The sequence below is a fragment of the Mustela nivalis genome (assembly GCF_964662115.1).
Source record: "Mustela nivalis genome assembly, chromosome: 8".
Lineage (NCBI taxonomy): Eukaryota > Metazoa > Chordata > Mammalia > Carnivora > Mustelidae > Mustela > Mustela nivalis.
This window is the reverse complement of record NC_139027.1, coordinates 88947165-88961414: the sequence shown is the minus strand read 5'-3', so window position 1 is coordinate 88961414 and position 14250 is coordinate 88947165. Positions and strand designations below refer to the sequence as shown.

Here is a 14250-nt window from a genome sequence, read left to right as displayed (position 1 = left end):
GGCTTTCCATCCCCAAGGGGCAAATTCTGTTACAAAGCTTCTTTCTTTTTCCATACATGCATCTCACACACACTGGTCTTTGCCATAATTATAATATAAGGTACAAAAGCAACCTATACTGAGAATAATCTAAGAAAAATGATTCCTTGTCATCTTGTTCCAAGAACAGATGTTTCTGTTCCCTCTTCTACCTACAGAAGAGGAATTCATTTTTAAGGTGAAAAGCATTCCCACCACATTGAATAACTGAAAGTATGACAGGTTTTCTTCATGACTTCTCTTAGAAATGAAAGGACACGGCCCCTGGCTGAAGCGAATACAGCAAGCAGGAACTATGCTGTAGAAATCCAGGCCTACAAAGAAGCTCCTTTCCCCAGCAATTTTATCTGGAAGCTTGATATTCGCCCGATGAGCCCTCACTCAACCTAATGCTCTACTTTGAGCCAGTACCACTCCAGAAACCCAAGGGGTTATTTGAAAGAGTAGAAATGAGACCTCTGCCATCAAGAATGGCATCTGTGGACTGTCTGCTTCAGGGAGAGGGAGGAAGAATGTACCTGTTAGGAAGTTGATAGTGATCCACGCTGAAACGCCTACAAGAGAGGGTCATAGACACCATGTGAATCACCTGAGATGCCTGTAAACAACACATGCACTCAAATGACCACTTTGAGATTCCAGGAGCTCAAGGTGAGTGCCCCTCACTCCTCAGCCTCCAGATCAGCTACAGAAAGAGGCAGTGGTCATCAAGCCACCCAGCAGCTTCTGGCAGACTATTCCAGAAGATGCCATACTACAACACCACAATACTCGGCCAAATGTCACATCTCTCCCTCCTATTCTTTATCATGAACTTCCTCTTTTTGGAAAGAGAATTTTGCTCTCCCTCTCCCCTGGTCATATTTTAAAATCAGGAGCTGGTGAAGAACCTGACAGTCTCTATCTCAGCATTAACAAACTTCTAAAATCTGGGGATTCTCTCTAAATGTTCTTAAAGCTGAAAAGATGATTTGTTTTCAGAAACCTCATTTGTGCCAGGTTTGGAGCTCGTTGAGATGAGAATCTGTCTCTAGTACTGGCCCCCCAGAGATCCTCTGAAGACAGTGACACCGAATACAATCAGACTGTCACTTTGGTTCTTGCTTGCCCATGTCTAACTGAGGAGAAAGCTCCCATAGCATCCCTGCACACGGCCTGTCTCGCAGGACAGCCTCGTTGCACAGAGAGCTCCTGGAGACCCTACCTTCATCCGTTCCGTTCATGATGGAAACACAGTCATCTCCTACAAGGAAGGGTGATGCCTTAAACACTTCTTTCACCTAAATGTAAAGGGAGACACACCATTATCCTTTACAGTCAAAATTCAAAGTTTCCAATTACACCGTGCTTTCAGCAGGTCATGACAAAACAGCAGAGGGTGTCAGCTGGTGCTGTGAAGTAATAAAATTCATGTCTTATTTTAAATTTTTCGAATCCTCTGCAAGTGATATCCTTATCTACTGCCTGGACTGGTGGAGGCAGATGCTACCCTGAAGAAAACCTTCTTTTAAAAATTTTTTTATTGTGTTATGTTAGTCACCATACATCATTAGCAGTGTTCCAAGATTCATTGATTATACACCACACCCAGTGCTCCATGCAATATGTGCCCTCCAAAATACCCACCATCAGGCTCACCCATCCCCCCACCCCTCTTCCCTCTAAAACTGTTTCTCAGAGTCCACAGTCTCTTGTGGTTCATCTCCCCCTCCGATTTTCCCCCTTCACTTTTCCTCTCCTTCTCCTAATGTCTTCCATGTTATTCCTTATGCTCTACAAGTAAGTGAAACCATATGATAACTGACTCTCTCTGCTTGACTTATTTCACTCAGCATAATCTCCCCCAGTTCCGTCCATGTTGATACAAAAGTTAGGTATTCACCCTTTCTGATGGCTGAGTAATATTCCATTGTATATACGGACCAAAGCTTCTTTATCCATCGTCTGTTGAAGGGCATCTCGGTTCTTTCCACAGTTTGGCTATTGTGGACATGGTTGCTATGAACATCGGGGTGCGTATGGCCCTTCTTTTCACTACATCTGTATCTTTGGGGTAAATGCCCAGTAGTGCAAGTGCCAGGTCATAGGTTAACTCTATTTTTAATATTTTGAGGAATCTCCACAGTTTTCCAAAGTGGCTGCACCAATTTTCATTCCCACCAACAGTGTAAGGGGTTCCCCTTTCTCCACATTCTCTCCAATGTGTGTTTGAAGAACCCTGTTTTAAAGCCACTCTGGGCTAGAAGAGCTCAAGGGCACCTTGAGCCTGCTAGGCCCCCAAACTCTGCCCTGCTTTAGACTGGAGATGAGGCTCCAGAAGCTCCTCAAAGCAGAGCTCAGCCTGGGACCCAGGAGGTGGCCCTGTAGCCAGGAGGTAAAGGCAGTGAGCAGCAGCATTTGGGTGCACTTCCTTCCCAATTTTTTAGCAAGTACTAACATACAGAAACTTCAGTACATCTGCACATCCCAACTACACCTGTGACCTACAATCAGACTTGAGCATGTAAAGGTAACTTTTACAATGGACCTTGACCGATGTACAACATTTCATCATTTAGCAGCTGCATAGTTTAGAAACAGTACTAAGGATGAAAAGCAGTTTTCCTAATGGGCCTGACAACAAGAACTGTCCAGGCACTTATAAGAAACAGGGTTCATAGTTTTTTTGCAGGGCTGCTGCTAGGCTTGGCGGCAATCTGGGCCATGTGAGAGTCAGATCCTGGCAGGGGAAGGGTAAAGGCCTCCTCAGCAGTTACATCTGTGGATCAGACCAAGAGAAGAATTGGCAGTTACCATGAGAACATGCAGCCTGGAAATGAAGCGTCAGGAACTCAGGCTTCTATAACCCTCTACAAGGATCTAGTCTCTGCATGGGGGAAGCCCTTCAAAAGGCCTCAACACATACTTAAAGTTACTGTTATTACATAACAAGGTTCATTATAGAAAACAGGAACAGCTAAAGGTGATGCTGTTAACATTTTGATGTGTTTTCCTCTTCAGGAAGCTTCTACATAGCCCATTTGACTGCTCAGACACTGGCTGAGTATCTGGTGTTTTCAGTTATCCTAAGCTATCCACCAGCCCCTACCGCCCCCCAACCCCACTGGGGGAAATGGGTAAAATCACCTTTTGCAGTAACTTTTGAGCCTTTTCTCCTGGTAACAGACGTAAACCAGCTGTGGCCTTGAGGACCAAGGGGGTGGCCTTCCAAAAGTCAAAAGGAACATCCTGTTTAGCTACATCCAGTAATTCCTGAATTCCTGAAGTGCTCTGTGAATGTGGTAAAAGTAGGGTCTGTCAAAGCTCAGCATACAGGGTCACAGATGCTCCCCCAACCCTTTTGGCTTTATTAACTTACAAACACATCCTCTTCTAACTTTCCAAATTGGCAGAAAACGACCTAAGTGGTGCTTGTGAGTGTGAGGGGTATAGGGACCAGGCGAGTACAGAGCAATACTCCTGGCAGTGGTGCATGGTGGGGTGAAGGCACATAAGAGGGTTCTGCTATTCTAAACTCTGGCCTAGCCCCATCACCAACCCTCACCAGACGATCTTAGATGAGCTGTGACTCCTCTGGACATCATGAATGAATCCTGGGGTTTCTCATGGTGCTGAAAACCCCAAAGGAATCATCTATACCTGCCAGAATGCTTGAAATCCAAAATTGGCTAAGGCCCTGTGTCAGTGCAAAGGTGGGAAAACAACTTTGGTAAAGTACTTCTGGATATTACCAACAGCTACAAAGCTGAGGGAACAATTTGGCAAGGCCTGCCCAAGGAGAAAACGTACATTCCTCTTACTCAGAAATCTCATTCTATGAATTCATCTGAGATGGATGCCCTTAAATATGTGGGTAATGAAGTTCAATAAGGTGACAAACTGTAGCCTTTCTCAGACATTACCTGAATGTCCTTCAGGGGAGGTCTGGTTCCCATAAATTCAATATACCCATGCACACTGCAATATCATTGCCAGAAAAATAAAGGAAGCCCTTCTCATTCTGATAGTAAATACTCTCTCTGTTATATTGATGAGGGACACAAGTAAGTACATGACAACATGAATGCCATTCTATTGTTTATGTGAAATAAACAGGGGAAAGGGAAGAATACAGATGAATTTGTTCATAGGTATGTCAACAAGTCTTTGAAAGACATAAGAAACCAGGGGGCACCTGGGTGGCTCAGTGGGTTAAGTCTCTGTCTTTAGCTCGGGTCGTGATCTCAGGGTCCTCGGATCGAATCCCGCATCGGGCTCTCTGCTCAGCAGGGAGCTTTCCCCGCTCTCTCTCTGCCTGCCTCTCTGCCTACTTGTGATCTCTCTGTCAAATAAATAAATAAAATCTTAAAAAAAAAAAAAAAAGAAAGAAAAGAAACCAGGATCACCAGCCCTCCTAGGGAAGAATGGAGCAGGAGGAACACTCTCACCACCTGCCCTGTGAAGCTGTGAAATATGTCCCACTTGAATATGCATTGCCTAAAACAACTAAGGTTTTAAAAATCTTACGAGTTTATTCTAAAGCTACCTAATTTACTCATGTGTAATATTATAGTTACTCTAACATCACTCATTTTTTGTTTTCAACTTGTTTTTTAACCAAGCCACAGGAAAGCAGTCCTATGAATTTACTATCTGATATCTAGATGGACCTGTGCACAAAAATATGTATTACTTTATTTTTTTTTTAAGATTTTATTTATTTATTTGAAAAAGAGACAGAGTACAAGCAGGGGCAGCAGCAGAGGGAGAAGTAGGCTCCCCACTGGGGAGCCTGACATGAGGCTCAAACCCAGGACCCCAGGATCACGCCCTGAAATGAGCCACTCAGGTGCCCTGACATACTTGACTCAAAAGGAAATAGTAGCTATGTTACTACCCAGTCCATTTCATCAGCACCTTAGCAGAAATACAGGTGTCCTGAATGAGTGCAGCTGTAAGCTTTAAGGAGTTGAGAAGTATAAAAGTTATGAATTTACAAAAATCATTATTGGACAGTTTAAGTAAATCACTTTTACACTTATTTGGTTTTGTGGATTTTTGCAAAATACATTTTAAGTTCAATTTTTTTGTCAACTTTTGTCATCTTCAGTTGAAGGAACTGGAATAAAAACAAACCCTCAAACACTGTTTTTTTTGTCAGTTTGTAGCCTTTGTGTTTTTGAACTGCGCCAAGACTTCTGGGTGGCATGCCTGGTGGTTGGGGGAAGGGCCTGGGAAGCTGGAGTGTGGGGGAAGGTGGTGGGGTAGGGGTCGTGGTCCTCCTTTGGCCCCATGCACTGTACCAGTTTCCCCCAACTGACTATCCTAAATAGCATGAAATGTCTCAGGGCAGCACTATCAGAGATGCTTTCCTCTGCAAAGATCAACGCACTCGAGAAAGGGAGTTGGCTTTAACAAGTTGCCGAGTTAAAAAACAAATCTGAAGGACAAATAGACCTGAGAGAAAATCATTACCTTTTCAACATCATCAGCATAAGCAGAAAGACCTGGCTTCAGTGCTTTGAATGTCTCATGGGTCAACGTAGGAGTTTCTAAGAGGAAAACATGTTTAAAAAAAAAAGTACAAATGTGAACATATATATGAATATATACAATTATGGCTAGCCACCCTTTTTAAAGGCAAATGTCTGAAATCAGACCAATTCCAAAGTGACCGGAACACTGCCTCTTTAGCCCAGATAAACAAAATAAGCATTCTACCTGATGCTTTGTTCAGAACTTAAAAAAAAAAAAAAACAAAAAAACAAAACAATTTACTGAGGTATGATTTACATATAAAACTATCCATCTAAACTGCTGAATTTTAATATGGTTAATTCCTGTTACATTGACTGAGGAGCAGGGCAGATAATTCTAAACTGCAAATATAAAAGTTATTTTTCTATCCTGGGATAGGTGTAGTAGGTTCTAAAGAACATTTTTCTCTTCATTTAAAAAAACAGTTGTCCTAAATTATGAAGGCCCTGGATTCATGTGCATACAGCAGGGGACTGTTTAGAGGCACATTGGTGGCCAAGGGATGTTGGCCTGAATTTGGACATGAAGACCCAGGAGGAAAAATCAGGGACAGAACTTTTTGAAAGGAGGTCTCTTTAGAGATAAAACACTGGACTATGGCTATTAAAGGATTACATGCTGACAAGTTGTCTTAAAAGCTTAAAAACCATTTTTGAAGGTAGGTAGGTCTGGCAGATAAAAACAACTACTGAAGTGAGTTAAAAGATAAAGCAGATGAAAAGTAAAACATGACAGCTCTGGAGAGAGCTACTAACAGTGTCTGTTGCCACCAGCTCTGTTAAATGCCCAGAACAGTGTCTACTCAAAAGGTATTGAGGGTCAGCAAAGAACCAGCTGTGGCCAATGGACCTACCTAGCAGTCAGGGGGAAAACACTCAGGCTAGAAGCTGGAGGGTGACTCTCAGAGCGGGAGGGTTCAAGAGGTGACAGGAAAGGAGATCAAAGGGAGAAAGGATAGAGTACAGAGCTGCGCACTGGACTGGATCTCCCCACAGAAGCAGCTACGGGAGAATACATATAAACTCCCTCCACCCTAGTGCTGGAAGCCTGCGGACCCCCATCCGCAGTTTATAACACAGGTTATAATGGGGCTCAGGCTCCAGCTCCCTTCTCACTGCTGAGGCCACTCTCATCTGTCACTCTGACTGGACCCACTGGGCTGCACCATGTCAGTCTAGGTCCCAGTTCCTTGGCTAGTTCATGACTTCCCAGACTCTGCCTCATACTAGCCCAAGTCAGGAGCAACTTCCTACCTTAAACTCTCTCAATGCAGCTTCTGGCCTAAGTCATGATCCTGGCCACCTGACCTGCTGCTGAATGCTGGGATTAGACAGGCTACCCAACACCCTCAGGGATCTCAGATGCCTTCAGGTGGTCACCAGAAGCTACTGTGAGTAAGGACAGTCAGGGAGTCCTGGGAAACTTAGATTCCTGGGCCCCAACCCACACCTGAACCAGCCTCTCTGGGAACCTGTATTTTTGACAAGCTTCCAGGTGAATCCGAGGCAGGGCATCCAGCCTAACCACTGTGCTGTAAGTGAAAGAGATCCCAAGAGCTCTGCTGTGAGTGAAGAGATCCTAGCAGTGAGAGGCCAAGGCACTCTACCCAGCACACCTCCAGGCTGCCGGTTGAACTGGAAGATGTGGACGCGGGTTCCAGTGCTTCCTGCATCAAACATGATGCCGTAGAAAACTTCATGACCATGTGCAGCTGTCCCTGGGGCACTGTGAGCCTGGTGGCCCCTCCGGGCCCCTGATGCCACCTCAGTGATGCTGAAGAAGGCCTGGGTGGCAGAGGCCCAGTGCCACTTGATGTAGGCGACATAGATGAACAGGCATATGAACAGCCCCAGGGGGTACGCCACCTTTGTCATCTTCAGGTTCCCATTATTTGGTATTTTTCTCATTTCTCTGTCTGCTGAGGACTGTGCTGCAGCTGCTGAAGGGAAGGCAGGAAAGACATGTTAGGATACAAGCTTCTGGGGCAAGTCAGAAATTCCTGTGCTTAGGGACAAAATGGTCAGCCAGAAACTGGTCTGCATTTTCCCCCTGGAATCAGAAGTTTCATTCAGTCCTCAAAGTGCTTCCAGAGGTATGAGCCCAATTTACAGAAGAGAACAGAAACTGGAGTTTACAAAGACCAGAAAACCTGTTCGAGGCAGCAGGTCCTGGAGGGTCTGACTTGGGGCACAGACCCACAACTGCTGGCTCTAAGGCCTGAGCCTGGTCCCCAGCAAGTAATGTTCCAGACTAGTGGTTTTTGCACTTGTTGCCACTTTAAAAAGCCACATGTAAATGGTGTCCCCAAACTTTTCAAGGTACATAAACACATGTCCAATTCATTTTTTCAATTCTCACTTCCTCTTCTATACAGATATTCAATTCTTAGAACGCTTAAAGTCTCATCCCTTGGGAACTACAGTGAGCCCCAGCCATATCTGAGAAATGCAGCTCATTTTCCTGGAGGTTTCACAGATGTCTCTTTTCACTCAGGTACTACACTCTGCCAAGGAGGAAATAATGCCTGTGTGCTTTCCAAGCTTATGAAAATCCTACCTGAATATCAAAAGAACTACCTCAGCACCACTGTCTTTGTTCAATGCCCCCTGTGCCCCCAAATGAATGCATTTGTTTGGGCTTTCTTAGCAGCTTCTGGTGTAAGACACCATGCTTCAAAGTTTGGAGAGAAAACAGTGGAATATGGCTATTAAAGGATTACATGCTGACAACCTGAGGCTTCAAAGGACAAGAAGTGGGGTACTTGATTCTCAAGGATCCCCTACCCTTGGGGAATGTCCACCTGTGTCCATCCCTAACTCTGTTGTGGCAAGTGGAGTGGACACTTCTAGAGGTAAGGAGACAGGAAAGTGCCATGTTGAAAGAAAGGCACATAACAGACCAATATCCCTGATAAACATGGATGCAAAAATTCTCACCAAGATACTAGGCAATAGGATCCAATAATACATTAAGATCCAATAATACAGGGAGAGAGTGGTGGGTGGGGTTACAGACATTGGGGAGGATAAGTGCTATGGTGAGTGCTATGAAGTGTGTAAACCTGGTGATTCACAGACCTGCACCCCTGGGGCTAATAATACATTATATGTTTATTTAAAAAAATAATAAAGATTATTTTAAAAAAAGATCTAACAAAACATTAAGAAGACTGTTAAAAAAAAAAAAAAAAAAAAGACTGTTCACCACAACCAAGTAGGATTTATTCTTGGGCTGCAAAGTGGTTCAACATCTGCAAATCAATCAAGATACATCACAATAAAAGAAAGGATAAGGCCCATACAATCCTCTCAATTGATGCAGAAAAAGCATTTGATAAAATACAGCATCCTGGGGCACCTGGGTGGCTCAGTGGGTTAAAGCCTCTGTCTTCAGCTCAGGTCATGATTTCAGGGTTCTGGGAAAGAGCCCCGCATAGCATCGGGACCCATGCTCAGCAGGGAGCCTGCTTCCCTTCCTCTCTCTCTGTCTGCTGCTCTGCCTACTTGTGATCTCTGTCAAATAAATAAATAAGATCTTTAAAAAACAAAAAACGAAGCAAAACAAAACACAGCATCCTTTCTTAAAACTCTCCACAGTAGTAAAGGGAATATACCTCAATATCATAAAAGCCACTTATGAAAAGCCCACAGAGAGTATCATTCTCAATGGGGAAAAACTGAGAGCTTTTCCCCTGAAGTCAGTAACACGACAGTGATGCCCACTCTCAACTACTGTTGTTCTACATAGTGCTAGAAGTCCTAGCCTCAGCAATCATAAATAAAAAGAAATAAAAGACATCCAAATCGGCAAAGAAGTCAAACTCTCACTCTTTGCAGATGACATGATATTCTATGTGGAAAACCCAAAAGACTCTAACCAAGAATTGCTATAACTCATACAGGAATTCAGCAAATCAGCTGCATTTCTATAGACTAACAATGAGACAGAACAAAGAGAAATTAAGAACTTGATCCAAATTCTAATTGCAGCAAAAACTGTAAGATACTTGGGAATAACCCTAACCAAAGAAGGACTTATACTCTGAAAACTTACAGAACACTTATGGAAGAAATTGAGGAGGACACAAAGAAATGGAAAAACATTCCATGCTCATTGCACTACTGCGTATAAACCCCAAAGATACAGATGTAGTGAAAAGAAGGGCCATCTGTACCCCAATGACAGGCTACAGAACATGTCTCAATGTATGTTTTTAATTAACATATAATGTATTATTTGCTCCAGGGGTACAGGTCTGTGAATCATCAGGCTTACACATTTCACAGCACTCACCATAGCACATGCCCTCACTCCCCAATGTCCATAACCCAGCCACCTTATCCCTACCTCTCTACTCCCCAGCAACTCTGTTTGTTTCATGAGATTAAGAGTCTCTTATGGTTTGTCTCCCTCTCATCTTGTTTCATTTTTTCCTTCCCTACCCCCAACAGCTCCCTGCCCTGCTTCTCAAATTCCTCACATCAGAGATCATATGGTAACTGTCCTCCTCTGATTGACTTATTTCACTCAACACAATACCCTCTAGTTCCATCCATGTTGTTGCAAATGACAAGATTTCATTTCTTTTTTTTTTTTTTTTAAGATTTTATTTATTTATTTGACAGACAGAGATCACAACTAGGCAGAGAGACAGGCAGAGAGAGAGAGGAAGGGAAGCAGGCTTCCTGCTGAGCAGAAAGCCCGATGCAGGGCTCAATCCTAGGACCCTGGGATCATGACCTGAGCCGAAAGCAGAGGCTTCAACCCACTGAGCCACCCAGGAGCCCCCATATTGTCTTGATTACAGCTTTGTAACAGGGCTTGAAGTCTGGAATTGTGATACCACCAACTTGTTTTTCTTTTTCAACATTCCTCTGGCTATTTGGGGTCTTTTCTGGTTCCATATAAATTTTAGCATTATTTGCTCCATTTCTTTGAAAAAAAATTGATGGTATTTTGATAGGGATTGTGTTAAATGTGTAGATTGCTTTAGGTAGCATAGACATTTTCACAATATTTATTCTTCCAGTCTGTGATCACAGAACATTTTTCCATTTCTTTGTGTCTTCCTCAATTTCTTTCATGAGTACTTGACAGTTTCTTGAGTATAGATTCTTTGCCTCTTTGGTTAGGTTTATTCCTAGGTGTCTTATGGTTTTGGATACATTTGTAAATGGGATCAACTCCTTACTTTCTTTTCTCTGTCTTGTTGGTGTAGAGAAATGCAACTGAGTTCTGTGCATTGATTTTATATCCTGACACTTTACTGAATTCCTGTATGCGTTCTAGTAGTTTTGGAGTGGAGTCTTTTGGGTTTTACGTAGAATAAAGTATCATATCATCTGCAAAGAGTGAAAGTTTGACTTCTTTTCTGATTCAGATGTTTAATTTCTTTTTGTTGTCTGATTACTGAGGCTAGGATTTCTAGTACTATGTTGAATAGCAGTGGTGATAGTGGATATCCCTGCTATGATCCTGACCTTAGGGAAAAAGCTCTCAGTTTTTCCCCATTGAGAATAATATTCACTGTGGGTTTTTCATAGATGGCTTTTATGATATTGAGGTATGTACCTTCTATCCCTACACTCTGAAGAGCTTTGATCGTGAAAGGATGCTGTACTTTGTCAAATGCTTTTCAGCATCTAATGACAGTATCATACGGTACTTGTTCTTTATTAATGTATTGTATCACATTGATTGACTTGTAGATATTGAACCAAACTTGCAGCCCAGGAATAAATCTCTCTTAGTTGTGGTGAATAATCCTTTTAATGTACTGTTGGATCCTACTGGGTAGTATTTTGGTGAGAATTTTTGCATCCTTGTTCATCAAGGATATATATTTTAAAAGATCACAAAGTATATATTCTGATCACAATGGAATGAAACTAGAAGTTAACAGGAAAAGGAAAGCTAGAAAATCCCCAAATACCTGGAAACTAAACACCACACTTTAAAAAAAATTTTTTTTTATTTATTTGCGATAGAACAAGAGTGAAAGGATCTATGTGAGATAGAACAAGAGAGAGCATACGGCAAAGAGAGAAACAGACTCCCCTGTTAAGCAGGGAGCCCAATGCAGGGCTTGATCCCACGACCCTGAGATCATGACCTGAGCCAAAGGCAGACTTAACCAACTGAGCCACCCAGGTGCCCCTAAATACCACACTCTTAAAACAACCAATGGGTCATAAAAGAAATCAAAAGGGAAATCAGAAAGTATCTTGTGACAAATGAAAATGAAAACACAACATTATGGAATGCAGTTAAAGCAGTACCAATAGGGAAAATTATACCTGTAAATGCTCACATTAAAAGAAAAGATTGCAAACCAACAACCTAACTGTATACCTTAAGAAACTAAAAAAGAACAACTTATTTATTTTTAAACATTTTTTAAAAATTTAAATTAAATTAGCCAACATCATTAGTTTCAAATGTAGTGTTCAGTAATTCATCAGTTGCATATAACATCCCATGCTCATCACATCAGGGGCCCTCCTTAATGCCCATTACTAAGTTACCCCATTTCCCCACTCACATACTTATTTTTAAACATTTTAAATTTTTATTTATTTTTTATAAGTAGCCTCCACATCCGGCATGGAGCCCAACACAGGGCTTGAACTTAGGACCCTCAGATGAAGACTTGAGTAGAAATCAAGAGTTGGATGCTTAACCATCAGTTGGATGGTTAAGCTCAGATGGATGCTGAGCCCCCAAAAGAATTAATTAAGCACAGAGCTAGAAGAAAACAAACAATAAAAATTAAAGCAGGATAAATAAAGGATAGAAAATCAACAGAGAAATATCCATGAAACTAAGAGTTGGTTCTTTGAAAAGATGACCATAACTGAAACCTTCAGCTATCTTAACTAAGGAATAAAGAGAGAAGATTTGGGACGCCTGGGTGGCTCAGTTGGTTGAGCAGCTGCCTTCGGCTCGGGTCATGATCCCAGCGTCCTGGGATCGAGTTCCACATTGGGCTCCTTGCTCAGCAGGGAGCCTGCTTCTCCCTCAGCCTCTGCCTGCCATTCTGTCTGCCTGTGCTCGCTCTCTCTCCCTCTCTCTCTGAAGAATAAATAAAATCTTTAAAAAAAAAAAAAAAGAGAGAAGATTCAAATTATAACTAAAATCAGAAATGAAAGAAGAAACATTACTACTGATTTTATAGAATTAAAATGCTTATGAGTATTATGAACCGTTGTACACTAATAAATTGGATAACCTACATGAAATAAACAAATTCCTAGAAACATACAATCTACCAAGATAAATTATGAAGAAATAAAAATCTAAAGACACATAACTAGTAAGGCGACCAAATCAGTATTCAAAAATCTCCCAACAAAGAAAAGCCCTGGCCCAAATGAATACTGATTTGTTGGTCACCTCTGATTTTACCAAACATTTCAAGAAGAATTCCAAAATCTTCCCAAAAAATGAAGAGAAGGGACCACTTCTTAACTCATTCTATGAGGCCAGCATTACCCTAACACAAAAGCCAGACAAAGACACTACAAAAATATACAGATAATCATTCTTTATGAATAGTGATGTAAAAATCCTCAAAAAAAAAAAAAAAGCAACAAACTGAATTCAGCCACAGAGCAAAGGGACCAAGTGGGATTTATTCCTGGAATACAAGGATGGTTCAAGATTTGAAAATCCATCAAGGCAAATATATCACATTAACAGAATAAAGGGGGGAGGGCGCTTCAGTGGCTCAGTTGGTTAAGTATCCAACTTTTGATTTCAGCTCAGGTCATGATCTTGCAGTCATGAGATCTGGCCCATTGGACTCTGTGCTGAGCACAGAATCTGCCTGTCTGTCTCCCTCTGCTTCTTCTCCAGCTCTTTCTCTCTCTCTCTCTCTTTCTCTCTCCCACTCTCTCTCTCTCACACACACACTCTCTCTCTCTCTCAAATAAGTAAGTAAAAATAAAGTCTTAAAAAAACACCCAGAATAAAGGGGAAAATCAGTATGATCATCTCAATTGATGCAGAAAAAGCATTTAATAAAACCTGATACCTTTCCATAATGAACACAACCAATAAACAGGAATAGGAGGAAACTACCTCAACATAATAAAGGCCATATATGAAAATCCAACAGCTAATATGACTCAGTGGTGAAAGACTAAAAACTCTTTTACTTTAAAATCAGGACCAAGAAAGAATGTCTGTTTTCAATGTTTCCCTTCAACATAGTACTGGAAGTTCTAGCCAGGTCAATTAGGAAAGAAAAAAATTAAAAGCCATCCAAATTGAGAAGGAAGAAGTAAAACTATCTGTTCATAGATTAAATGATCTTATATGTAGAAAGCCCTAAAGATTCCACAAGGAAGGAAAGTAACTGTTAAGAACTAATAATTTCAACAGTACATAATATCAACACACAAAAATCAATTGTTTCTATCCATTATAATGAACAATTTGAAAAGGAAGAAAACAATTCTATTTACAATAGCATCAAAAAGAATAAAATACTTAAAAATAAAGTTAACCAAGGAAGTGAAAGCCTTGTACCCTGAACACTACAAAACAAAACATAGCTGAAAGAAAATTAAGAGTCAAATAGATATCCTGCATTCATGGATGGGAAGACTTAATATTGATAAAGGTATCAATACTAGCTATAGTGGTCCACAGATTCAATTCAATCCCTATAAAAATCCAAATGACTTTTTTTTT

The 14250-nt window shown here is 41.5% G+C and overlaps 1 protein-coding gene across 14 annotated transcripts in view; it reads right to left on the bottom strand.

Moving 5' to 3' along the window:
• ENTPD6 (ectonucleoside triphosphate diphosphohydrolase 6) overlaps positions 1-14250 on the bottom strand; it is a 43239-nt gene that overhangs the window by 22916 nt on the left and 6073 nt on the right. For 5 of the 14 annotated variants that reach the window (XM_082744280.1, XM_082744274.1, XM_082744273.1 and 2 more), the window contains exons 2-6: positions 7172-7495; positions 5494-5570; positions 3166-3309; positions 1244-1319; positions 558-593 (exon numbers count right to left, since the gene is read on the bottom strand). In XM_082744280.1, coding sequence (XP_082600406.1) covers positions 558-593; positions 1244-1319; positions 3166-3309; positions 5494-5570; positions 7172-7495 — 657 coding nt within the window. Of the gene's footprint in view, positions 1-557; positions 594-1243; positions 1320-1921; positions 2623-3165; positions 3310-5493; positions 5571-7171; positions 7496-14250 lie in introns of those variants that run through there. The other 9 variants (XM_082744279.1, XM_082744281.1, XM_082744284.1 and 6 more) reach the window with 7 other exon arrangements.